We start from the raw sequence: 25628 nt of genomic DNA, 5'->3' as shown, positions 1-25628 counted from the left end.
AATGCAAAAAGGGAAGGTGCTAGTAATTCTCCAAGATGCAAAGAAGGTGGCTTGCACTGTTCTTGTTGTTTGGTTTTCCTTTAATTTGTGTTTAGGAATGAAAACGTTTGTCACACCTCTCAAAATAGGAACACAGTTTGCACAAGGCAGATCCACAACTAAGGTGGCACTGAGACACCTACTTAACCATATTTAGTGGGGTGCCAATATAGGAACTGCCATACCAGATTCTACTTGGAGTTCATATAGCTCACCCTTATCTTTGATACTGTCTGGATGCTTTGAAGAAGCATTTAAGAAATCTTAAGAGAGGAAACCCATGGGGTAATCTGCCCACAGGGAGTCTTACTTTCTGAAGTGTACCAAAAAACCCCCATAAAATAATTGTACTCTGAGGGTGCATCTTCTTGGATTTCTTCTTAAAAGCCAGACAACCCACCTTTGCTACTTGATATATAGTTTTCTTATACTGAAATGAAAATCTAACCTTTCAGAATCCACAGATTTGAACACCAGTAACATTTGGTGGCAATGGATTTCAGAAGACATTTACACATGATCTTTTAAGCAGAGTACTGGCAAATATGGGAAGACAAAGCTTGATTGCTTTCTGACACTCAGCTGGGGCAGAACTTCCTAGTCCACATTCATCAAAGCATCACTTTATCAATGCCTTCTTCAATTTCTGATCCACTTCCAGAATCACCACACTAAGACCTGCTGGAAGAAACAGGGTCCTGGCCCTCTTGTGAGAGATGCCTGTGCAACTTGATAGCATGGCCCTTGTTAGCCCCTAGTGCCTGGCTTCATCAGGATTCCAAACACTGTGCAGCTCCAATAATGCTAAACTAGATGAACCGGAAGCCACCAAGAAACAACTGTGCTATATTTCAGTTTATTAATCATGCAAGCCCACTTTCTGATATGGGAAAAGCAAATTATAATTGAAAATATCTGAGTAAAAAAATGTTCTGCTTTCACGGTCTATGGCTATGCATGTTTAAGCTATCATGCCATGACACTGTGCTATTTGATTTATGTTTTTACTGATGCTTTGACTGACTAGTTTGTTGTAATGTACAGCTAAATGGAGGAAAAAATCAGAAACTGTATCAGGCAACCACTCTGTATTTCATTCTAGAAAATAGCTGGCAATTATAATTACTCACCATGTTTCTGGCTCAGAATAAAAGTGGCATTACACAAATACCACACTGAACATTCATCGTGATTAGAAAATGCTCCATACCTTGGAGTGCAGTGGAGACATAAGAACAATTTTAAATGCAAATTAAATTGTGGGGGTAGCAAAGAGAACAGATAAAAGACAGTAAAACAAAGCCTTTCACTTTCCTCAAATTAGAAAGCTAATGTAGTATATATAAAAAAAAAAAAAGCAGTTCTACTCAGTTCTGTGCTAAGAGCTTTCATTTCACCATAATATAAAACAGCAGATCCGTCACCTTTCTCTATTCAGTACTCTTGATTTCGAGGTTGAAGTGAAAATTAGAAGCTGTTCATTCTGGCTCACAGACTGGGTTGCATTTACTTAGTCTTATTCCATGACAGTAGGATGGAAAGAGGTCAGTAACACTGGTAAGTACTTGTATCCTGCATCTGATTTTTATTTATTTATTTTTAAGATCTTTCACAGTGCTTTGGCTTTTTATCAGTGTGTAATTCCTGAAAAATCCCTACATCGTGTATTTTGTAAAAGGCTGAATCTTAAGCAGAAACGCAGTGATTCCTTGAGAATGCTTGTACCAGATGTTAGAGCTCCTTCAAGAATGAATTAATTACTTAAAGTAGGAATTCTGTAATAGGAAAGGTTTCTAGATAATCTGTATATTTCATAGCATCACAGGAATATTTTGTGTGTTGCTTTCTCTGTCTGCCTGGTTCAACAAGCAGTACCAGATAAGACATGAATCTCTTCAAGATGTTATTTGCATTATGTGCATAGCAAAACATCTAACAATCTCATTATTCTTCTGGTAAATGGTAGGGAAGGTAGATTTTACTTACTGAAAGCAAATTATTAGACAAAATACAATGTTATGGTTAATCATTATGAAAGACTTAAAAAAGATCTCAGAATATGAGATACAACAAGGAAGATCAGAGTGAAAAACAAATTGTTAAGGAAATTATGTAGATTTTTTTTTTCCTTGGGAAAGTTTTTATCAAATTAAAACCAAGAGCTTAATTTTTCTGGATGAAGGGTGAGGGGGAGTAGGGGAGATGATCATAGTGTCACCTCCTGTTGCTAAGTAACAACATCTCCTGGCCGTTTTTATCTGATAAAGGAAGTCCAGTTGACGTTATGCATTATTCATCAGAGTTCCAATCAAACAATCAAAACTGTTTGCTTACACTGGGGACATTTAGTAAGATCAAAGAAACCCTCCTTGCAACTACTGGAGCTTACACCGCTGCCAGGCAGTTCTCGCTACTCTGCAGTAAGTATCGTTTCTGATTTGGGAGTGCTACAGTAAAGTGAATGCTGAGGAATTTTGGAAGTTTTCTTACCAGGACAAGCTTCTGAATTTTAGGAAGGACTGCATTTTGACTGATGAAAACTGAATTGAAGGGAAAAGGGAAATATTTGGAACCCTGATTCTCTGATTTTTGCCAATGTAATTAAAAGAATCGCTTGAAGCAAGGGTCAGATTCCTGCCCCAAACCTTTCTGCTAGGTTTGCTCAGAAAAGGAATAGAGGTATTTTTGCATGTTTGTCTTAAAATAAATGTTGTGCAGAGCTGCTTGTATACTTATGATTATATACCATTGCTAACTGAGGTGTGGATGAGAGAACTAGCTTGTGTGTTTTCTGCAAGTTATTCAGAGTAGAAGAAAATGCAGAAGGTAGTAAGAAGACTGGAAAAGGGTCATGATAATGTGCATAATCCCAGGAACTCTGCCCGGCAGAGGCAAACCTGACTCAGTGTGTAGCTTGAACAGTTGTATTCTAGGATCTAGGCAGATCTGAGTTCCAGAAGAATGCCAAACATATAAGCCTTAGCTAAGAAGCTGTGTTAGGAGTAGCCTAACATTTCTTAATGATTGCTCTTGTCACATTTTTTAAAACGGATGGTGGGATGTTCTGTTGCTACTTCTGGTCAGTACAAGGGGAGAAGGAAGGCAAGGTTGGCTTCTGCTCATTTAGATGGAATGAAATATCCGGAATACTGTATATGCCAAAGCAGCGCACTAGAAAGGAATAAGCAGCACAAATGCTGTGTTTAATGTAGTTTTTTACAGTAGTGCCTACTCAGGAGGTGCCAGCTCTGAATCTGGCTAAAGGAGCTCCCTGCCCCAAGCTTTTCTGATCTTTTTAAGAACAAATGTAACAGGCAGGTGAATCTAAGTATGTAGTATATGAAATTGAGACTGTGGCTAGCATAAAGGTGGTGGTACTAGAAATCATGCTAATAACTGCAGTAGGACTTGTCTTTAATGTTTTTAGAAAAGGATTTAAAGCGAACACCCTAAAATAGAAAAGGACACCCGTGAAGTTCTATGAATAATGATTTGAAAATTATTTGACCCTAATATGCCAAATGAAGTACTTCAGTAACTGTCTACACAATTCTTTCCACAAAGAAACTCACTAGCTTTTTTCCATCTAACGTCTCTGTAATCTTTCCCAGGAATCTGACTGATCAGCCATACCGGAGTAGTGTATAAAGTTCCTTCAAAATGGACTACTTTTTGGATGTTGAGTCTGCTCAGAGACTCTTTTACAGCCAAGGAGCTCAAGGTAAGAAACTCTAGTACTGATTCAGAAAATTACTATTTCAACTGTACAGTTAAGATGTATAAGGCCAGACAAGGGCCAGTCCTTGTGGCTGATCTACCAAAGTGTACAGAAGCCACAGGGAAAGGAGTTCAAAATGTATGAGTTGTGAAAGAAACTATAAGAAGAGTAATGATAGGGTTGATCTGCACTCTCAGAGGATAAGGAAAGGTGTGAAAGCTGTTGGATGTGCAGCAGGAACAAAAGGAACTGCCAAGATCCAGAATATGCTCTTGAAGAATCCAAATGGACAAGTCAGAGGGGACAGCAATGGCTTGCTGCTAGATACGTAAACCTGTGGTGTCCTTCCCCTTCTTCCTTCCTTATTGATGCTGTCAGGATCATAGGTGGTGTTAGTCAGCACTGCAGGAATTGGTTTGGGAAATTCTGAGGCAGTCCAGCATGCTGTATGTAACCAGCAGGCTCTCACTGGTTTGCATCCTTCCCTGTGAAATCCCCCCCAACTCCAAGCAGCAGCAGTGTGAGAGAAGGAAAGAGTAATCAAGCTTCTTTGCTTTAATGTAGTTGAGACTTGTTCACGACACAGATGATATTTTTTGTAAAGTCAGTTCATGTTTTTCTCACCAGTTCTATTTCTGGATAAAATTTGCAGCTTCAGAAAGAAGGGGTTTTTGTTCCTTAAGCTTTAAACACAATATTAAATGGAAGAAAACTAAGAACCAAGTAGCTCTACCAGCCTTTTTTGTTAATACATACTGCCTGTTTTCTGGAAATGTAATCCAACTTTTTTCCATTTATTAATTTCATCACTTGCTAATGAAATTCAAAGTCCAGCCAATAGAGTTGTGCCTTCCTTGTGGAGGCCATTCTCTCAGAGCAAGACCTAATCCACCCAGGGGGGTACCACCATGGGGGCCAGTACCACCTTGGCTCAGCAGAGGTGCTGCTCCCTGACACACGCTGCATTGCCCAGCTGCTGTCCCACTTGTGGTAGATTTTCATCTGTACAAGTCACAGAAAAGCTTTCTTGTCACAGCACAGCCTCCCGCATTGAACAACAGAGGCAAATGCTAAGCACATCAAAATCGGGGGGCAGAGAAAATGGCTGGGGCACTAACTGATTTTGCTGGCTTTTTCTGCATCTCTGAAAAGCAATAGACACCTGAGTGTTGCTACAGAAGTAATATTAAGTTCCTCAATATCCCTTGAGAACAAACCTTCTCTTTTATAGAAACTAAAATTAATGAATCTGCAACTTACTGGTTTACAAGATATAGCAATTTATTGACAGCATCCCTGTGAACTACAAGGTACAGAAGGAGTATGTATTCATGCAATGAAAGTCTATTACAGTAATGTACACAAAGTGACTAATAGGCTTGTATACACAACCTTCACTGTAAGTATTTCCAAGAAGGCGAATGAAAAACCCCCATATTTGGAGAAATTGTATTTTTAGCATATAGCTTGTACTGATCGGTTAAACGCATGACTGAAATTTTAACCTTAGCCCCTGCTTGATTTTGTGTTTCAATGCAATTATTTTGCCTTTTTAAAATGCAAAATGAGGGGGAAAATCCACCATGCAGAACTGTATTCCTTGATACAGAAGTCATCAACAGGGGGTTGACCTTTAGATTTGTCATGCGGGTTTCTGTCCCTTGGCCAAAACAAGTAGGAACCAACACTGTGACCTGGGGATTTTTTTTGTCCCCCTGCTTGTGAATGTTTCAGGAAAGCTGCCAATGACATGCTTCCACTGTGCACCACAGCATAGCGCAAAGGCTCCTAAACCATAATTACTTCTACAAGTGGAAACAGTACATTGACATAAGAGCCAGGCTGTGCTTATGCTCTGCCCACTTCCACTTTTCACCTTTCTTTTTGCTCCTTTGGCTGAATTTTTCCTAGCTCCTGTCCTTTACATCTCTCACCACACATGCTTGTGAGACCTCTCCCCCAAACTCTATCTTCGTCTCTCTGGTTTTGAGGTCAGCTGCTTTACAACAAGCAGGGAAATTGTTCTAAGCACAGAAGTGACAACTTCTGTTCTACATTGTCAAATGATGCAACACAGCAGACCCCTGGCAACAGGAGAGATGCTGGAGTGGAAGGATGGATGGACAACCCTGTTAGCAATAGGTGTGGCAGAAGTGTGGCCTGTGCAGAGAGAGGTGGAAGGCTTTCAGGAGACTTTCACTGTCTGAGGTAGCACTGAGCACCTCTGAGGTGACAGAGATGGCTTCAGCAGGCTAAATAATAAACCTCTGAAAGAGTTTCATCATCAGGTTTTCCTGTAGCAACTGCCTGTATTGCCATCCTTAGCCCCAGACTTCTTGACGGTAGCATCCCCTTTCTCTGAGCTATCTTATCCCCATGCACAACAAGGAACTAAACCCTACTGAATGCGAATTGTTACTGCCTGCACAGCTCTGATAACTCCTGTTGTCCTTGTACATTGTGCCAAATTTCAAGGCTGTCTTCCAAAGAACAGGCATTTCTAGATGAGATTATGGCATGATTTCTCGAAACATGGGCAAAAATAACATTTCTTTCCTTATCTGCCTTCTGACAGTTAAGCTGTGTTAGCTATAAGTTTCTGGGCAAAAAAAAAACCCAACCCAAAAAACAAAAAATGCACTGAATGTGAGGCACCCATCCACCACAAATAGCACAGCTCAAGTAGCTAGTTTGGAACTGAATAGAAGGTCTGCAAGAAAGCATTACCACCAGATCTTCCAAATGGGATCACAAGTAACTGTTTGATCTTTACATAATAACATGATGCTCTTAGCAAGTCATGTTATCAAACAGCACGTGTATATGCATTAAAACTGCATTATGACAGGAATAAGTGAAAGAAGACTAGTGTTCTGCCATTTAATTAGAAACAGCATTAGAGCATATTACATGTATTATTATTATTATTATTATTTTAATTATATTATTAGCTATTGCATTACAAAATGTTCTTTTACAGACTGTAAAATTGGGGTTTATCACCCACTTACTCTTCCTGTGAGATTTGAAGATTTCTGCTTTTTAATCCTTTGATCCTACAAATCAAGAAAAAATCTCCTTTCCAATGTTTTCACATTAATGATACGACAATGTTACAAATGGCAGCTGTAAAGCAATCATTTTCATCTGTACCCACTCCTTGTGGGTGGAGGAAAAGGGAAGGAATAGGACTGTAAAATGTTGGGAAGGAACTCAGAGATATGATGGCATTGTTAGCAGATGTTATCAAATCCCAGCTGATATCATGTCTCATGTGGTTGAATGCAGGATACTGACCTCAGCAAATGGACTGTGGTCCCCAGCAACTAACCAGTTCTCAATCTCTTCCTACCTGCACTAACACCCACACCTCATCCCTACTCCTGCAGAAAGCTGCAGAACTGCCTTTTCTGCTGTAGGGTAGGAGGAGAGAGGTGTTACCTTAATCAGCTGCCTCCTCTCCCATCTTCTCCTTCTGCAGAAGCAGCCATCACCTTACTCCCGTGGGCCGAACACAGTACAGAGGATGTTTGGCCATTCAGGCTGCATCTACTGTTCAAACAGCTGTTGCCTGTTTCCTCCAAGGAAAGTGAAGCAGGAGGGATGGAAAAGTCACAAAAGCTGGATCTGGCAGTAGGATTATCTAGATTTAAAAAACTTTGTAAACGAAGCCAGCTGGCTGTAGTTTTCAGAAACAAGCCAGAAATATCCTGAACTCTGCGATTCTCCCTGTCTTTCTGTGGCCATATTTTGGGATCTAGATGGGGGGTGTCCTTGCCAAGTGCGCAATGCCTGCTGATGCATCTGCAAGTCAGAAACAGGAAAGAAGGGACTGTGATCCCCTGGGCTCAGGCCCTTGCCCTAGTAAAGTCTGAATCTGAAATCTAGGCATGACAACGTACTTCATTTACCAAAAAAGTCTCTTCCCGTTGGAGTGTGTGGAAGATACTAGTTATTCTTGGATATACATGTATTCTAAATCCAAATCTACCATAGTTTTCAGCCATGAGGTCTGAATGTATACAGTGGAACTTGGAACAGGATTTGACTCACGTATTCCTTAGGTGTTCTCAGTGAAGATGTTTCCACTTAAGACTTCTGACTAGTCTGGCATGTATCAGTGGAAAGAAAGTCATTTTAAGAGCAGGGTTAACCTAATCTTAGACATCTTCCTTGGGATAATATAAATCCTGCCTTATTTTCTCCACTGATTATGAAAGCCTAGACAGCTAACTTGAATGAAAGATGCCTATGCTAATGGCATTTGTTTGCATAGAGGAATTGCGTGTTGAGAGATGACACCTAATTCAGGAAAGGGAGTAACTTCCCCCAAATAGGTCAAGTTGGAATCTAAAGCTGTAAATGTGCAGATCCCATCTTGGATGTAGCCTGCTTTGGAGACAGGTCAGCTTTGATCTTGAAGTTCTACTTGAAAGAAGTTAGGCTTTGGGGCATGGAAAGAAAGACCTCCTATTTGACAGAGCTGAGAAGGCTGGCACTGAGGAGTAGCAGAAGCAGGCTGCTCCTAATGAAAAGTGAGCCAAGAGTCAGCAAGAAAGGCGGAAGCAGTGGTCTTGCCTATGAGAGGTAAAACGCTGCAGCATACAAGCAGGTCAGTTCTGGTGACAGTCATCAGGTTCAGCCAAGAGTCCAGATTGTCAGACAAGACCATGGTGATGAGGCAGGTATGAGGCCAAGCAGGACATCTAAGTCAGCAGTTTGGATGCAGATCAGTGAGGAATGTAGCCAGGCACAGCCTTGCTCAGCAGGTAGGCAATGGCCACAGTGCAAATGTAGCTCCCAAAAGGAAGGAAGGAGGCAGCTGTTGAGGCTTCTTGTCACTTTCTCAAACAGCTCCAAAGCTGATCAGGCATTCTTAAGCCATTGTCTCCAACAGCTGTGCCATATCAGAGAGCCTGCCTTGAGTGTAGCCAACTGCACTGTATGCAGGGAGTGCATGTAGGGCCATGGTGTTGGTACCCAGCTCTTACCTAGGCTTGATCAGAATTAAGAAATGAGGAACCCTTCTCTTCCATTATATACAAGGGTGTGAAGTGCCCTGGATAAACTCTAAGAGCGAAGAAGGACTTCTGCCCAGTAGGCAGGATGAAGGCTTTAGTGTCATCGTAACAAGGGAGTTGCCCATCGCAGACTGAGCATAGCACTTTTCTGCAGCCATGAGTTTGATTGATGGAAGCTGTCCTAAGACTCACACCCTCTCTTGGCACCTTTAGCAACCCTACACCACAGCCTGACAGGACAGGCTGAACATCGTGCAGCCAGGATACTGTTTGGGGCTGCATGTGTCCACCTTTGCACTTAGACCCTCTGGTCCCTGCTCAGACTCTGGGTTCTGCTCTCGGGTGACTTTTGCCTCAAGGATAAAAAAAACTGGAGATGTATGCATCCATTTCTCTAGTCTTATCTCCTTTTGCACCAGCAGGGCACACCAGCTTAAAGTTAACTGCATTAATTGAGTATTTCCAAGATGCTCCTACATACCTTGAAATGCTTGCTAGTCCATTTGGCTGGATACACTGTGCTTATTTAAATAACTGAACAAAACTCTTTTGAAAGTTTATCTTAAACTATCTTTTGTATCTATATATAATTTACAGATCCATTTATATTAGGTGTGCTTTTACTGCTTGCAACGGTCCTGCAATCTACTTGATGAATGTAAGGAGTGAATAAAAAATGTTAAGTAGAAAAAAATATGGAAATAAAAATAGAGCACATACAGCCAAGAGTAACAAATGCATAAGACTGTATAGACAGATAGGGGATGATTATTCAAAAGATTTCTGCAAATCCTTCTTCTTGATCAGCTTTCAAGGTTTAATAAAATACACCCAGATACAATTTTAATTCCACATTTTCCTCTTGCAGTCTGTCTTCAAAATAGGGTTATTTCACTGTACTTCACTTTTGCTCATTTATTTTAATTTCCACAGTGCTGAATCATTCTAGATGTTTGACTTTAATCATTGCTGACTACTCAGTGCTACTTCCCTTCTGCTTTTGCATATTGAATGTCCAGCATTTTACAAAAGTGTATTGCTGTGGTATCCCCAGATCCTAATCCAGAAAGATTCCACTGAAGATGTTCCGTGGCTAAAGTAACATTAGGACACTCCATCCACCAACATTTTAGGATTAATCGCCCTGTAGATTAACATATTTTCAAAGTTACGTTATTTTGCAGGGGTGGTTTTTTTATTCCTGTGATGTTACTAATTCTTAGGCTAATAACAGAAGAATTAGTAGCAGCAACTGCACATTTCTGATGCAATTTCTCTCCCCTTAAATCCCATGAAGTAACCTTTTAACATCAATCTTTCCTCATCTTTTTTAAACTCTCCCCCACACACACCCCTTCCCACCTCCTACTCTGGCATATCCCCAGTATTGAGAATTCAGGAACAGGCAACTGAGTGCCAGGATCAGAGTCTCTGGCTTTGCAGAGTCAGGCAGCCTAGCTTCACCAATTGCATAAAAATAGCTCATGATGAGTTGCAGTAACTGTACTTCAGCTACTTTTTGTTCATTTATTTCAATATACAGTCAGCCAAATACAAGTCAGGAGAAAAAAGCATCTTCTAATTCTCCAAGGCATATCTGAATAAAACCAGGATATTTCAGATCCAATCCTCTATACCCCTAAATATAAAAAACTTCAGAAAACCTATGCATGGATCACACTTGAAAGATTGCATTCTGAAAACTAAATCTATATTTTTTCTACTAAAAACTAACTTTAAATAACTAAGCCTCCTCTTGTCCCTATTTCACAATTATTTAGCTGATTTTTTTTTTTTATTATTTTTAGTAGTCTGCTTTCTGAAACCTATGCTTTTGGACACAACAGCAGAGGAACAGGCATGTTTCCTTTAAAATGTAGCAAAAAAATGCTACTTAGGCATATTGCAGGCATTTACCCAGGTATCATAAACCAGCATAACAAGCGTGTGTGCAAAAGTGGATATCCTTTTGCATGTGTACTATTGTTTGCAATCCTCAGGCCTGTGTTTGAATACTATGCATCTAAGTACTTTCTTTCAGATTACTGGTGTCCATCAAAGCAGTGTCAAAGATCTCAAGAGCTTTGTTTTAGAGACATGGAGCAATCCATACGCATGTGCTTCTGTGTTTATCTGGGAGACACAATCATTCTTCATAAATGACAAATTATGTCCTCTCCAGTGCTTGCACATGTTCTGCTCTCTTCCCCTCTTGCCTGCCATGCCTCATTTTCCATCTCTGATCCTTCAAATGGTGTGCTTTATCAGTTGCATTTAAAATAAGACAAAAGTGAACTCACATTAAATCCCACCAAAAGATTATTTTCCACGTAAACATCGATTATGACCCATTAATTGGTCTGCCTTTACAGAAGAATATTTGCAATCTAATATTTTTTTCTTTTTAGCATAGCTGGAATATCATGTTCTAGGTGCATCAAAGTGTACCCAAACTGGCATTTTTAAAGCTTATATGCAGCCAAAATACATTTCTGTGTGCATTATCTACATGGTGAGCCCTTTCAACAAAACATGAAGGAGGAGAACTGAGTAAGAAGCTCATATGTTTCTCTAACAAAAAGAAAAGTATCAACAAAGTATCCTAATTAATCAGCAACAGCAGCACTGCAGCTAAAATATTTTCATAAATATTCTGAAAATTGTTCAAAATTTGCTCTGAGAAATGAGATTTTACGCAAAAAAAAAAAAAAGCCTTAAAGATTACTGATGTAAACCAGATTCCTTTATAGTTATTTCCATGTTACCTGAAGTTTCTTGTGATAATATGCTTCAGAAATAGACCTGTTGTAATGCATCTAGGTGGGGACATCTCCAACAGAAATATTTCAGCTCTTCTCTTGTGCCAAGACTAAAATCATCAGGTCTCAAAAGATTTTGCATTTTGAGGTACGAATCTGCTGTTTAAATAAGGGTTGCTAGATAAAGACCTTATCAAGCCAAAAATCTGTGTCACCAATGAGATATTTTAAAAACAATTTAATAAAAGTAAATTCTTAGAAGTGGATTAAAAAATATAGATTAATACTTCATGTTTTCTCTAATTTTTATGAGGATGGCTTTTTACCTCATAATTTTTTCCAACTTCAAAATGTCCAAAATTTTTCTAAAAAATACAAGTCTTAAAAGAAAAAATTGTAACTCTTCAAAACATAAAGCTAGTTCTTAGTAAACAAAAATTAGTAGTAATATTTTTATTAAAATATGTGGAAATGTATTTTAACAGAAAAATTAAAACCATCAAAAATTCTTTGCAAACTGCCTCCATGTTTTCAGTAAATTGAAATGTCATTCAAAACCTGGGTGACCTGTAGTTTTAACTAAATATATTGAAATTGTACGTTGAAAATGCCTCTGAACATGGAATGAAATAATTTACGTATTTCACATTCCCTTCTCCCAAACGTATAGTTGCATTGTACTTCAGTAACTGACAATATTTTGAGACAACAAATGTCAGATTATATACAATTGGTTCTAAGGTGTCATTACATTCATTACAGCATTTCTATTTTTAAGGTATTTTTCCTGCATAAGAAACCTTTTCCCTTCTAACAAACCGCAGGCAAGAAGTTGACACAACGTGCCAATTGTGGGGCAACACTATGAGGAACAATGCAAAGAGAATGAAAGAATTTAACCAAAATGACTGATTTGCCCTGTTAGTCTGCTGAAAAGGAGTTTTTGGACACTGGTCTCAAATCCATTTGCAGTGTAAAGGGGCCCCTTAATGTGTATCATAATGTCCTTCATTTACTTCATGACCTTCAGGAGGACACTTTCACATTTTTCTGAAAAACTATCTCCTAAAAATGCATCCTAGAGACTGAGCTGCTTTGTGGAGAGCAGCTCAAAACAGAGATACTGCTGGGTTACCTGGAGTGGACCCAACAGTCACATTGGGCAACTGTTGACAGCTTTGCTAAGAAATATTTGGTAAATCATTCTTGTAATAACAAGTGCTATGGATTACAGTTAGGAAAAAAGGTATATTCATCACCTACATAAATATTCATCATCACTGTATGTATACCAGAACATGATCAGTGATACTATCCACTTCTGTGACTGCGTAAGAATCAATCTTAGGTTTTTATTGCAAACCATTTTAATACTTACTAGCTTCCTCAGAATTTTTTCCAATGTCTACTTCAAATTTCCAGTCATTCTTGAAAACTCCTTTTGGTAATACCCTTAAAGGAGAGATAAACATTATTGTCAAAGTAATATATAATGATTACTCCAGGAAACATTTTTCACCATCCACCTACTTCTAGTCAAAACGAATACAAGCCAGATCCCAATATTTTGACCCAAAAGGTAAAAAATATTTATAAACAATTATACAGAAAATCCCACTTGTTCTCTGATAACTATAAATGTATATGCAATTTGGTGTTGATTTTTTTTTTTCAAACAGACTCTCGTGCTGTGATCCAGCCAACCCTGAAATACATGGGTGCCCTTTCACTGACTTCAACTACACCTAGATCATTCCAGTTTTAAAAACCAAATCTTTTACATGGTTGTTTTGTAAGATGTTTTTTACAATCCTGACTTCGTATACAGATGAAACTTCCTTAAGTGTAAATTTGATGATGCAGTACACAAAATTCTCCATAGCAGAAATTTTCCATTCTATCTTCATTACTGTACATGATATTACAAGGGAGCAATAATTTATAGTTTAGTTGCAGTGTTTACTTTAGTTTAATCTAAATAGTTGACCCCATTAGATCAATTTCAATGCTTGCCCTCTGTTTTTACTTCAAATTCAAATGCTAGGTTAGAAATGAGCAAAAACTTGAAAGGAATCTATTTAAAACCAGGAAACAAGTTAGACCAGAAATAACTGTTACCTCCAGCAGCACAGATTTGCTTGTTTAGTAAACTGCATAAAGCTGCAAATTGAAAAATAGATATGACAGCTTTGCTAACTCATACTAATTATATGCTATCTTACCTAACGCTGAAGTCAGGTTTTAGGCATCTGAAGGCTTCTGATTGACAGGTATTATTTGGAACTCTAAAACACTCTTAAAAGAAAGAATCACAGTTATCAGGCTGCAGAATATGCTCTTACTCATTATCAGTCATGCTCTCCAGTCCCAGCAGGAAAATATAGTTCATAATTAGTTATTGGAAGTGTAGAGTTTGCAGAATCTCTAAGATAAAGACTTAAACCAGATAATGTCCACAGAGCAAGAAACACCCAGGGGTTAGGCTCTTACAGGTTCCCATGTGAAAGTTAACGTTAAAAGCTGTACATTAAGAGTAGGATGGGCTTTCAAGCCGAAATTCTTTTTCCAGCTATATATGAGGTGGAGGGTAAAGAAACAAAATGGACAGGTACTTGTGCAAGGTGCTCATGCTTTCAGTGATCAGCCAGATCCATCTAACATTTGTGATAATCTTTTTCTATTCAGAGGGAGAATTAAGGTGGATGTATTTACAGAAGCTCCTCTGTTTGTGATTTGTCATTTATAGCCTCAATACCCAAAGCATTCAACAGTCACTCAAAATTACATTTCACATAAAACCCACCTACATTAGAGGGAAGTTACTGAGGCTTAAGTTCAAGTGCTAAACACTTAGGCAAAGGCAGAATGAAGGTGGCCTCTGCAACATTAATTCAGTCACCTTACACGTATGTACTATAGTTTGGTTTCTAGTTGCATGATGACACAAATTTTTCACTATCCTACCATTGGCTTTATCAATGCATAGAGTGGGCAGTGTTACTTAATGAGCCACTATTAAATATTTTGTGTTCTCCTCCTTGAAGGCATTGCCCAAGCCATTTAAACCCTGTTCAGAAGATAGAAATCTTAATTTCCTCATGGGCTTTTCATCAGTGTTTCACTAAAGTATAAGAATACTTTACAAATATTAATAAATTTATCTTTTCATGGAATCCCTACTGAAAGAAAATGATGATTCTCCCTGTTCTACAGCTAAGAAACTACGACATAAAGTGATCAAGAGCAAAAGTAGCTGTTAACTTTGAATACCCAAACCAAGACAACAAGAAACTGAGTTTTGGAATAGTTGCTGTAGGCACCACATCACATGTCCCAAGCACAGCTTCCACCAATTTCTGCAAATCAAGCAAACAAATACTTCCATTATTCTGGCATCACAGCCTCAAAAACAGTATTCAGCAAAAGACTGCAGCTATTGAGAAGCTCTGAAAAGAGTGGTTCAAGTGGCAAAACCAGGAACTTTGAACAAGCAATCTGTGGCAGGAACTGAGCTATAACCTGTGTCTTTGGGGCATACAACATAGAAATCTTTTCTCTTCTTGGTATCATTCAGCACAGCCCTTAAGTTCTGCAGCAGCTGAGGCAGTGACCTTAAGCAAACAGCCTCCTGTACCTGTTACAGAGCCTCTTTTTCATTGAGTGATTTTCTGTCTTCCTTTTTTCTCTCTTTTATTTTTTTTTTTAATCCCTCTTCCTCCCTTTTCCTATTTCTCCTTTCTCCTGCTATCCTCCTCCTCATTTGTTCTTTTTTACCAGCTCGTCGGGCAACTCTTCTCACCGTGCCCACTCTGGTGACAGCATCTTCTGAGGATGACATAGACCGGAGACCTATCAGAAGACTTCGGTCTAAGAGTGACACCCCCTACTTGGAAGAAGCTAGGATCTGCTTCAACCTTGATAATGGTAAGACCACCCCAAACACCACATGATGTTAATTAAAGACTTTTTTTGAGATGCAGATGGACCAGATGGTACCTCCTCCTTCTCAAGTAGCATGATGGTTCACCAGAAATCCAAGGATGTCACTGCTGTCTAACTACAAGCACCTGCATGTGTATGAACAGGGATCCTTTCCAAGATTCTCCTGAGTACTATTTTCCTCTCTTTTAGCTAGGGTGAGCCTGTGAGGTCAGAGCAAAAGAGAACAGTTTTGCAAACAAGATAAAAATGTAACTTATCCACTCCTGGCATCCAAAACCATGAAAGTTCTTGTGAACAGTCATGAAGGGATTGGAATTAACAGCAGACCAGCTGAACCCAACATCATGACCATGGAAGAACATTCAGCACACCCAAAAACCTCTATAGGTTCAATTTGCAAATGTGTGACAGAAACTCTTGATTCTACAGGAAAGACTAACACAGTTGTCACCCAAAATTCAGATCAGCTAATGCTACTATCATTGCCTTCAGAGTTACTGAGCCCTGGCTTTCCTTGGTCCTTTTTCTCACTGAGGTTGACCAAAACAATAGATTTTGGAAGTACTGATAACTTAGTAACTTTAAGCAGACTGGGTTTTCTTTAAAAAATCTGTGTTAAAGGGGATGAAACAACGCACTCCCTGGCACACACTTTAATTGTTTAACTCTCACTTTGTGTAGCACTTTTGTGCTACACTTTTTTTTTTAATAGCATTTTCAATTATTTGTATTACACCAACATCTAGAAGTCCCAACTGAAACTTGTGCCCTAACATGGCAGGCAACCCACAACCACAGAGGCAGAACTTCTACATAAATTTCTGATTACTAAATAGAGAAGATGAGACAGAACAGAAGGAACAAAACATTGTTCCCACTTTGCAGATGGAGAATGGATTAACTGATATGTTCGTATGGTCATGTTGGTTTCTTTTGTCTCAAAGACCTGACAGAATAACTTGTGTATAGGAGTCCCAAGCTCTAAATGATGGCCAGTGTTAAACATTGAGTGTAGATCCCTCACTCCCCCAGGCATTTTAAAGTGCTTGCCCTGGTGAACCATTGTGGTTTACTTAATGGCTTTGCCCAAGGGAAGACGAGGAGGAAGTGAAGGAATGAGCCCTCAGATTTTCCACCATGTCTCAATCCAGCCGCGCTTTCAGTTTGTCTCCTAGCCTAGAAGAGAGTGTTTCAGGGTGCCCAAGACTGCGTCCGGAGGTACCATCTCCGCCAGCCAGGCCATGCTGGTGGCATCTGGCATCTCAACTGGGCCACGGTGCTTGATGGGGGCAGCTGTCACCTCAGCTGGGAACCTGCCCTGGGGGCGTGAAACCACATCAGCCGGAGTGAGGGTGATCCTCCAGCCGCGACCCTGCCCTGGGCTGTGGGCGGGGACACACCGCTCCGGCTCCCCGGAGCGAAGGTCGCCGCTCTCAAGCGGGCGGCCCCTGGCGGGGCTCGGCCGGCGGAGGCGCTGCCGGTGGGGAGGGTCAGGGGCAGCGGGCAGGGCCGCCGCGGCCGCTCCCGTCCGGAGATCCTTGACGGGTTTTCCCTGTCTCTCTCCCTCCCTCCCTGCGCTCCTTTCTCCCTTTCCCTCTCTCCTTCCCCATCTTCCCCTCCCCCTCCCCGCGCCTCTCTCCCTCGTACCTCCCCTCCTGCCCTCTCCTCGCCCGGCCACCCCACACGGCCGCTCGCCCTCGCCAGCTCGCCGGGCCACGCTGCTCACCGTGCCCACATTAATGGCGGCATCTTCTGAGGAGGACATCGACCGCAGACCCATCCGCCGCGTCCGCTCCAAGAGCGACACCCCCTACCTCGCCGAGGCCCGCATCTCCTTCAACCTCGACACAGGTGAGGGATGGCCCGGCACGGTGCGGGGGAGCTGTTCGCATCACTCACCGCCACCCGCGGACCGGCGGCGGCTGCCCCGCGGCGGAGGGGCAGGAGGAAAGGGGCCGCCCCCGGCGCAGCGGCCTCCTCCTCCCCGGCCAGGGCCGGCGGGCTCACCGGGCTGCGCCGCCCGGCCCTCTCCTGGTGCCTGCTTCTTTGCTCTTCCCCGGGCTCCCCTTACCCCGCTGGCTCCCACTTCCCTTCGCTGTTCGGGCCATCAAAGCCACCTCTCTCCTAACGCTCCATCCCGTCAGCCCGCAGAGTGGGCTACCACTTCCCTATAAGACTCCTGATCTGTCCTTACCCACCAGGTTCCTTTGACATCCCTCCTGGAGATGTTGCCCTTAGCGTTTTGCGAGTCTTTTGCTCTCTCACTCTTTGCCTTCTTACCTGATGGGTTTCTGCCACAAAAGCGCAAGAAACTTGCACCTGCGTTGTCCACTTTTTCTGTCTCATGAGGTCCCCTCTTGCCTCAGCATCACTTTTTGTGACTCTCCATGGGTGTACAGCCCGATGCTTTCCACCAACACACCTCCAGCTCCCTACTTTCATCTTCTGCTGCCTGGTATTGGGATAAGCCTCCTGTAAGGCTCTACCTGACCTTCCCACCCCCCTTCTCCACTACTGCTCCTTCCTCTCTGCCACCTTTTCCTCATGGTTCCCTTGAGATTTCAGCTGTCCCCTTCAGTTCATCCTGCACATGGTTGACTATCCTGTTTCTTTCTTAATAGGCCTGTGGTTTTCTCTCCTTTCCTGACCTTTTCTTTCCTTACGGTCTCTGTCAACAGTAAACTACATCAGAGGTTACTTGCTCTCAAAAACAAAGGAAAAGAAAGTTCTTTATGTTGGCTCTTTTCAGCAAACCAGACTTCCTCTGTTCATTGGGGTGTGTGTGTGTGAGGGAGAATCTGTGGCCAGGAAGCTCTATTGCAGCCTCCCTCATGTCCGAACAGCAGCAGCAGTGCACAAAATGACCCAACTGTGTAACAGCCTTTGATACTGAGCCAGTCAGCTCACTGCCAGCTGTGAAGGGAAAAGAGCTGCCTCAGAGTTGTTGCTTGCTGTGCTGCAGTCTCCCCCATTTAGCCTTCCCCCTTTCAGCTGACAGAAAGTTGGAGATAGCAGGGATGTGTTCTATCCTCTGTTTGGAGATGGAGCTAATTCCTGTCCCCCTCCCGTTATCCCTGCTGTAATTACACCCTTGGTAATGGCCAGTATGCAGTTTGATTTTACCATTGATGGAGGAGTTGATTAGATTGTGTGGTGGGTCATTATTTCTTTTACATTATGATTTCTTAAGAATTACCAAACTGTAGGTGAGTTGAGTGGCGTTTCAGGGCACGGATTGGAAGACAATGCTAGATGCCAAGTTTCTAAAGAACTGAGTGTGAAAATGGAATGTGCATCACTGTGCATAAGGTGTAAATAAAAAGAAGTTGTATATGGTTGACTGCTGAAATAACTCTGCGCTGACTTGTGCTGTCACAGGTAATGTTATGTCATGTAGTTATAAATAGGTAAACCAGTTAAGAACAAGGTGCCTTCGGGTCACCTGGTGCCTCACATCTCTATGCTGAGCTAGACATGCTGTCTTTGCTACAAGTCCCAGAGGATATGCAAGTCTCTGGGTGCCTCTTTCCTGCAATCCACTGAAAAATTTGATAATTACACTTAGCTTCTTTCTGTTCCTCCCCTCCCCCTGTCTCTCTTTACTTTCAAACCTGGAAATGGAATTCCTTTAAAAGAAATAATTGAAAGAAACAGTACTGGTGTATCAAGAAATATAAATGAAGAATGTTGTAAGTAGTGCAAGTGTGTGTTTTCATTAATCTATCTGTCAGTGAGTAGTTTTGAGCTTAAAAAAAATAATAAAATTGCTTAGCAACCAGAGTGAGCAAGCCAAAAGCAAGAGAAACGTGTGGCTGGTACCCACTTTATTTCTGAGCTGCTGGTTTTACTCTTCTGTTTGCTTAGAAAGCACAAACTAAGCAGCCTGGGTTTGAGAACTTTCTATTCCAAGAGAACGTCTGTTAGAAAATTTGTTTAGCCACTTTTGCTCATACTTCATGAAGCTTCGTGGTGCAGGGTTTGCTTTTGAAACTTACTGATGTGGTGCATTGCTAGTGAATTTGTTTCTCTGGGGTATGTGTGGAAAAAAACCCAACTGATTCTAAACTGAGCAGCTTTTCTGGCGCATTGCCGCTGCTGGTGACTTTACTGACGTGCCATGATGGATGTCCCCGCGTGTCCCTGGCATGCTGCCGGTCCAGCCGGCGGAGTGGCCAGGCCTCCTGCCCTGCGGCGGAGGAGGACCAGGCCGAGCTGCCGCTGTCCGCTGCCCCTGGTGCTGAAGCGCCGGCCTGCCCGCGGGGCTCAGCCGCGGTCGCTGGGCTTTCTGCCGGGGGTAGAAACTGCGTGCCCCGCCTTGTGGTGTTCCTCTTCTGTGTCCGTGGGCTGGCAGTGCACATGTGTGCGCAGGAGTGTGTGTAATTTCTTTGCCTGTGCAAGAGGAAGCTGGTAGAAAGGAAGTGATGCTCCCCAACACTAGGCATTTAAGATTTGGCTGGGCAGGGTGCTGGGACATCTAATCTAGGTCATGCTTCACCTAGAAAAGTTGGACTAGCTGACCGTTGAGGTCCCTTCCATCCTGGTATTCTGTGATTCTGTGATAATGCTGTCTCTTCAACCCACTGATGCAGCCAAAACTAAAGTGACACTTGGAGTGGAGGAAACAACCTCTTATGTGTTTATTGCTGGCTTTCCATTTAGTGCATTCCATAGCTACAGCTGCTGTTTAACCAGTGTTTACAGAGCTACTTTTCCTACAGCTGCCACAAGTCGATCTGGGTTCCTTGGTCATTGTCTTCTATCAGGACAGGGTCAGGGCTTGGGTGCAGCATGCAGCTGCTCTGCTGTATTGGAACTTTAAAATCCACTTTTCTTAATGAAACATAAGCAGTTGCAGTGAATGGTGCTCTTCTCCACTCTTAATTGCAACCACTAGTTAAGAACTATCAGGTTTTTATCTACTTGAGCTGTAAGTTATAATTATACCATTACTGCTGTTATCTGTATTGTTGAACAGCTGGGAGACTCCATACACAGAGTCAATTATGCAATTTGAGTATACCAAAGATTTGGTCTGGATTGTGAAAAGCCACAATTTATAAGTGATTAATTGTGCGCCTTCTACCTGTCCATCTTTTTTGATTATATTAACAGTTTTGCTTTGTTTGATTTTTTGACTTGTTTATTGTGTTTAGTTTTAAATATTGATCAATTAACTCATGTTTATTACCTAGCATGAGTTAACAAATGGTGTTCAATTAGTTGTCCCTGGTATGGTTTTTTTTGCTGGTGTTCCCAAACTGATTAAAATACAAAGCTGTTTTCCAAACTCAGGGTTATTCTGCCTGCTGTTATACATATGCAGATCCTATTAATATGAGTTACGTGCTTATATCAAGAGGGTAATGTTTCCCAAAGGATTTAAATTACCTCTTCTGACAAAATTAATGTAGCTACATAACATCATAAAATTACAGATAGATATGAATTCTTTTTGCATAGCTGATACTGAATGAGTCCACATACATAAATTAATTTTTTAATTTTCTGAGAGACTTCCTTCAGTGTGACACTAGAGGAATGTGGATTGGGCTCCCACTTTCCGATGGTGATCTTTTGTTTTCTTTATTCTGATTAGCAGTCTGGCTTGGCTCCGTGTCTTGGCTTTTCATACACATCTTATTAAAAGCAGTTTTCAAATTCTATTTCTAACTTTCTGATTCAGGCATCTAAAAGCTAATCCCAAATTACTTTTGAAAACTTAGGCCTCCATCTGTGACAGTTGTCCAATAGCATAAACTCTTTCCTGGTCCTGCGCCAGATGACAAGTTGAAGAGTTTTTTACAGGTGTTGACCTCTTGCAGGTTTTGACAGATTTCTATTCTTTCTGTTGTTGCAAAATATTACACTTTTAAAATGACAGTGCATGGTAGGTGGCTTCCAAGATTGGTAAGTGAACAGAGGTGATGGCTGATAAGAAAATAGATCAATTAACACTCTCACTAAATGATCCAAGAGGTGTGAGCTTTTCTTCTGCCTCCCTCTTCATGCAGCTGCTTGGAGAATCCCTGCCAGAATGTTATCAATGTCTGTTAGGGGAAAAGGGACTACCACACTCAGTTGATCTGATCGGGTTCTCTTTTAGCTCTTCAAGACACAGTCACTATTGAAGCTACTTCTGTATACAGACCAATACCTACAGACAGATACTCCTTCCTAGCCAAAAAGGAGTAAGCTTTGTACTGCAGTCCTTTTCAAAGTTGATTCTAGCAGACTGACTTCTTGTATAGTGGTGCAAGAAGTTGTCTTTATCTCAGCTGCCATGAGACCTTCCTGAGGTCATTCAGGGAACTCACTAAAGTTCAGTCTTTGTTTGCACAAGGCTGATTGTCTACTTAGAATTTAACCTGTAACTGGGGACCCAGGGAGAAAGCAAGCCAGCATCTTGGAGATGTGAGGTCAAAATTACTGCAGTGGCTATACTACCAGCTAGCAGTAGCAGTACTACAGCAGAGAGGGGATGTTCCTTCAGGAAGAATGTGTTTAGCTTCCATGCCATTCAGTGAGGGAAGGGGAGTTTTTGAATGAGAATGTATCTTACCCATCCCGATTTAAAAGCGCGTAGCAGTGGTACAACTGAATGGAAGCCCGTGGCCAGAGAGCACAGGCTGGGCTCTGAGGCTGGTGAGAGGAGCAGCAACACAGTAGACCTGATAGGGATGGTGCAGCCTGTGCTAGCTATGGAGCCCAGCTGTCTCTCTCGGCCATGAACTACAGTACAGATTTTAATTATACTGAAATCAGTCAGTCATCTCACTGAAGTGGCTGGATTGTCAAGTGATGTAAGTCATTTGTTGAGTTCAGCCAGGAATCTGAGCCAGACTGTAGAAGTATACATCTCTGCTTCCCTTCAATAATGAAAGTTCTGTTTTATCTCTTTGTGGTATGGAGCCACATATTCTCCTGGAATGTGTTCTGGGAAAGCAAAGCTGAGAGGGAAAGGGCTGAGTGGCTCTGCACAATTTTGCCATGTGTAGAGAAGAAAGGTCTTATGTCTGGCAAAGCAAGTGAGCTTGGTACCTTTTACTGTTTTTAAGCAGTGATGAATAACTCACATTGGAGGGATGAAAAAAAGCCATGGCAGCCTGTGCTAGTGCTGCTGCAAGCAGAATTAATTCACAGGGTGTAAAAAGGGAGGACGATCCTGGCAGAAACTGCTGAATGGCTGAGACAAATGTTAGCGAGCTGGGAAATGTTCATAGTTGGCTGTTTCTCTGATACAGAGCTGGTGGGGGAAAGCCAAGACACGAAGGGTGGCTGTTGGTTTTATACACAGGAACTTCGCTGGTCTGAATGGGGCATAAGTTGAAACCAAAAGACACTTCCATTTTCAGTGTCCTGGCAGCTTCCACAGTCTTTTTGGACCCTAACACTTCTTACAGCCTTCATGATAGGCTGCCTTACTGTTACTGTTTGTATCACTGTATTCATTCCATTATATAGCTTTAGAGCTGTGCTGAGTACTTCTCAGAGAGTAAAATGATGTGTGATTTCCTTTCAAATGGAAAGATAATGTCATGTGTATCAGTCTCATACACGTTGATTTGGCTAGAAGGATATGATACATTTTTCTGCAGTGATCAAGAAGGAAGTTGTGAACTTTATTTTGTCGCTGTGTAAAATAAGAAAGAATATATATACAGCTCACTGAGGTGAGTAAATGCCAAATAGCTGAAAATAAAGCAAAATGACTTGGATTTTCTACAGGAAATCTCCATCATATACATTTTTAATTTTCACTAAAACCCATCAATTGATTCAGAAATCTGTTTTGAAGTTTGTGAGTTTGCCCCTGGTCATCTGTATGTATGATTTAGTACACTAACCCAGTTAATCATCTCTGAAGTAATTTGAAATGTTATCACGTTTGGCACTATGTTTTTTTCTTTCCTATTTAGCCAGCATATGTTTGTGTATATCCATAATAAAATAATCTGCATGGTTTCCTGATTAGAATAAATAATCCCTAAAATAATATAAGAATTTAAACTACTTTGGATTTATTGAGCACACAGATTAAAAATGATGTTGAACGGGTAATCTGAAAGGCATATTTGTGTTTTTAAACACACTTTCAAATTATGGTGGCTTTAAGATTTCAGGTAGAAAAGATTCGGTTCAGGAGAACTGGGGGAGAGAGAAATATGCAGTAGTAGGCTTTCTAATATTTTCTAATATTTTATTTCTTTCTGGAGAAAGATTAGTAAAAACGCTTTCTTGGAAAATTCCACTTTCTCTTTCTGCTCTAATCACTGTCTCAGGTTATTGTCATGGAGATCCTCTTGTACTTAGGAAGCCAAATCACTGGTTTTGGGAAAGCATCTCTTAATAGTTTTATAAAAGGGACTGAAGAACTGGCCTCTTTTACCATGACACTTTGCATTACCAAAACTTGTGCCTGCACTTTAATTGAATGATGATTGTTAGTCTTAATGCTGCTTAATTCAAGAGTATAGCTAGGTATCAGATGTGTGCCTGTCACTAATTTTGAGGCTGTTTTCCAACCACAGGAGCATGAGTGCACACACCAGGAAAAGAGAGGCTCCAAACTGAACGCTACCCACAAAAATATGTGGCAAAAATATACCATTTGGGATGACTGGCCTTTACCAGGGGTAAGTGGAGTGGCTGAAAGCACCTGTGTATCAACATTGTATATTACAGGTAAACAGCCTGTTTTGAGGGTTGAGGTCTTACCAGCAACTGAAGTTTTTAACTCTTGTATTTGGCTTTGGAGACCTTTGGTTTAAGACTATGACCTTCTGTGCTTGCCAGATGGATGTAAATTTACAGGTTCTCTAGGTGCTGTAAAAGGGAGCAATGTCTCTGTTTCATTAGATGTCATCTGAAAAGAACTGTTGTTAGCAAATAGAGGACAATTTGAAGGGAAATGCATAGTTGGTCAAAACGAAGCAGAGTTGGTCAAAATGAAGCAGAATTAGTCAAAATGATAGAACTGGCAAGAGGGAGGTGATACAAGATCCATTGCTCTGAATGCTGAATATATTGGAATTGGCTAAATAAAAATAAAAATAAAAGCTTTGCTGTTTTAGCCATTTTTGTGTCACTGCACATGTACATCACTTTGCTGTGCCTGGGGGAGAGCTGATACCCGGGCAGTCGGTGTCACCAGCATTGCTGTGGAACAACCATGACAGGAGGTAGAAGGAACGAAAGTACATGTTTGCCTTGGGATCAGAATATGCAGATCTAATGCCTATTACAGCTGTCTGCAGTACATGTAATTTTAAGGGTGCTGTAGTGTTTTGTTGCTAACCTGGTTCTTCAAGAAAATTGATGTAAGAAGTTATCTCCGTATTTGTCTTTTGGTTGATCATCTTTATAATTTGTATCATCTTTTGCTCAATGAGCCTGTTGGGTTAACACAGTTGAATTTATTCCTGCAAAATTATAGAATAGTTAGGGTTGCAAAGGACCTTAAGATCATCTAGTTCCAACCCCTCTGTCATGGCCAGGGACACCTCACACTAAACCATGTCACCCAAGGCTCTGTCCAACCTGGCCTTGAACACTGCCAGGGATAGAGCATTCACAACTTCCCTGAGCAGCCCATTCCAGTGCCTCACCAAAAAATCTTTTTATTTTTGTTTCATCAGGAACCACAGTTTTCTTATTGGAACTTGGTCTTTAAGGAAAATAAAGTCTTCCAAAACTTCAGATAAAATAGTCATAACTGGCAAACCTGTTCGGAATTATTAGCTGTAAAATCCAGTAAAAAGAATGGGCCTAATTCTCAGTAACAGGTATAATTAGTTTTAATGCTTAATTACTCTAATTGGTTTCACTGGGACTGCTCACAGTAATGCTCACAGCTAGGCATGTAAGTGCCTTCAGAATAAGTCTTAAAGTTTGTAAGTTTTTTGTAGTATGACAAAAGTCATTAGTGCACAAAGAATGTCCTGGGTTGTCTGTTTTCAGATAATATAAAATGTCAGTGCTAATGAAATACTGTCTTAATAGCAGTTGAATCTTGTGCTTAGACTTTAAACCATAGAATCGGTGTGGTATATTATACTTGTGTGGCAAAATAAAACTTGGCTGCACTCACGCTTTCTTGGTGACGAATATTCGTGACAATATATCTCTTGCAGATAAGGTGCAAAAAGTATC

General features: G+C 41.1%; 1 protein-coding gene across 2 annotated transcripts in view; it reads left to right on the top strand.

The window, feature by feature from the left end:
• Nucleotides 1-1579: 1579 nt before the first annotated feature.
• PHACTR1 (phosphatase and actin regulator 1) overlaps nt 1580-25628 on the top strand; it is a 313779-nt gene continuing 289730 nt past the window's right edge. Inside the window, exons 1-4 of one of the 2 annotated variants that reach the window (XM_061346476.1) lie at nt 1580-1596; nt 3651-3760; nt 15315-15461; nt 17184-17330. In XM_061346476.1, the coding sequence (XP_061202460.1) occupies nt 3700-3760; nt 15315-15461; nt 17184-17330 (355 nt within the window). In that variant the 5' untranslated portion in view covers nt 1580-1596; nt 3651-3699. Of the gene's footprint in view, nt 1597-3650; nt 3761-15314; nt 15462-17183; nt 17331-25628 lie in introns of those variants that run through there. The other variant, XM_061346479.1, reaches the window with a different exon arrangement.

This window comes from Neopsephotus bourkii, unplaced genomic scaffold (assembly GCF_033783945.1).
Source record: "Neopsephotus bourkii isolate Nb327-2 ecotype Australia unplaced genomic scaffold, CSIRO-AGI_Nbou_v1 NB_272, whole genome shotgun sequence".
In the NCBI taxonomy this organism is placed as follows: domain Eukaryota; kingdom Metazoa; phylum Chordata; class Aves; order Psittaciformes; family Psittacidae; genus Neopsephotus; species Neopsephotus bourkii.
This window is presented reverse-complemented; position numbering and strand designations above follow the sequence as displayed.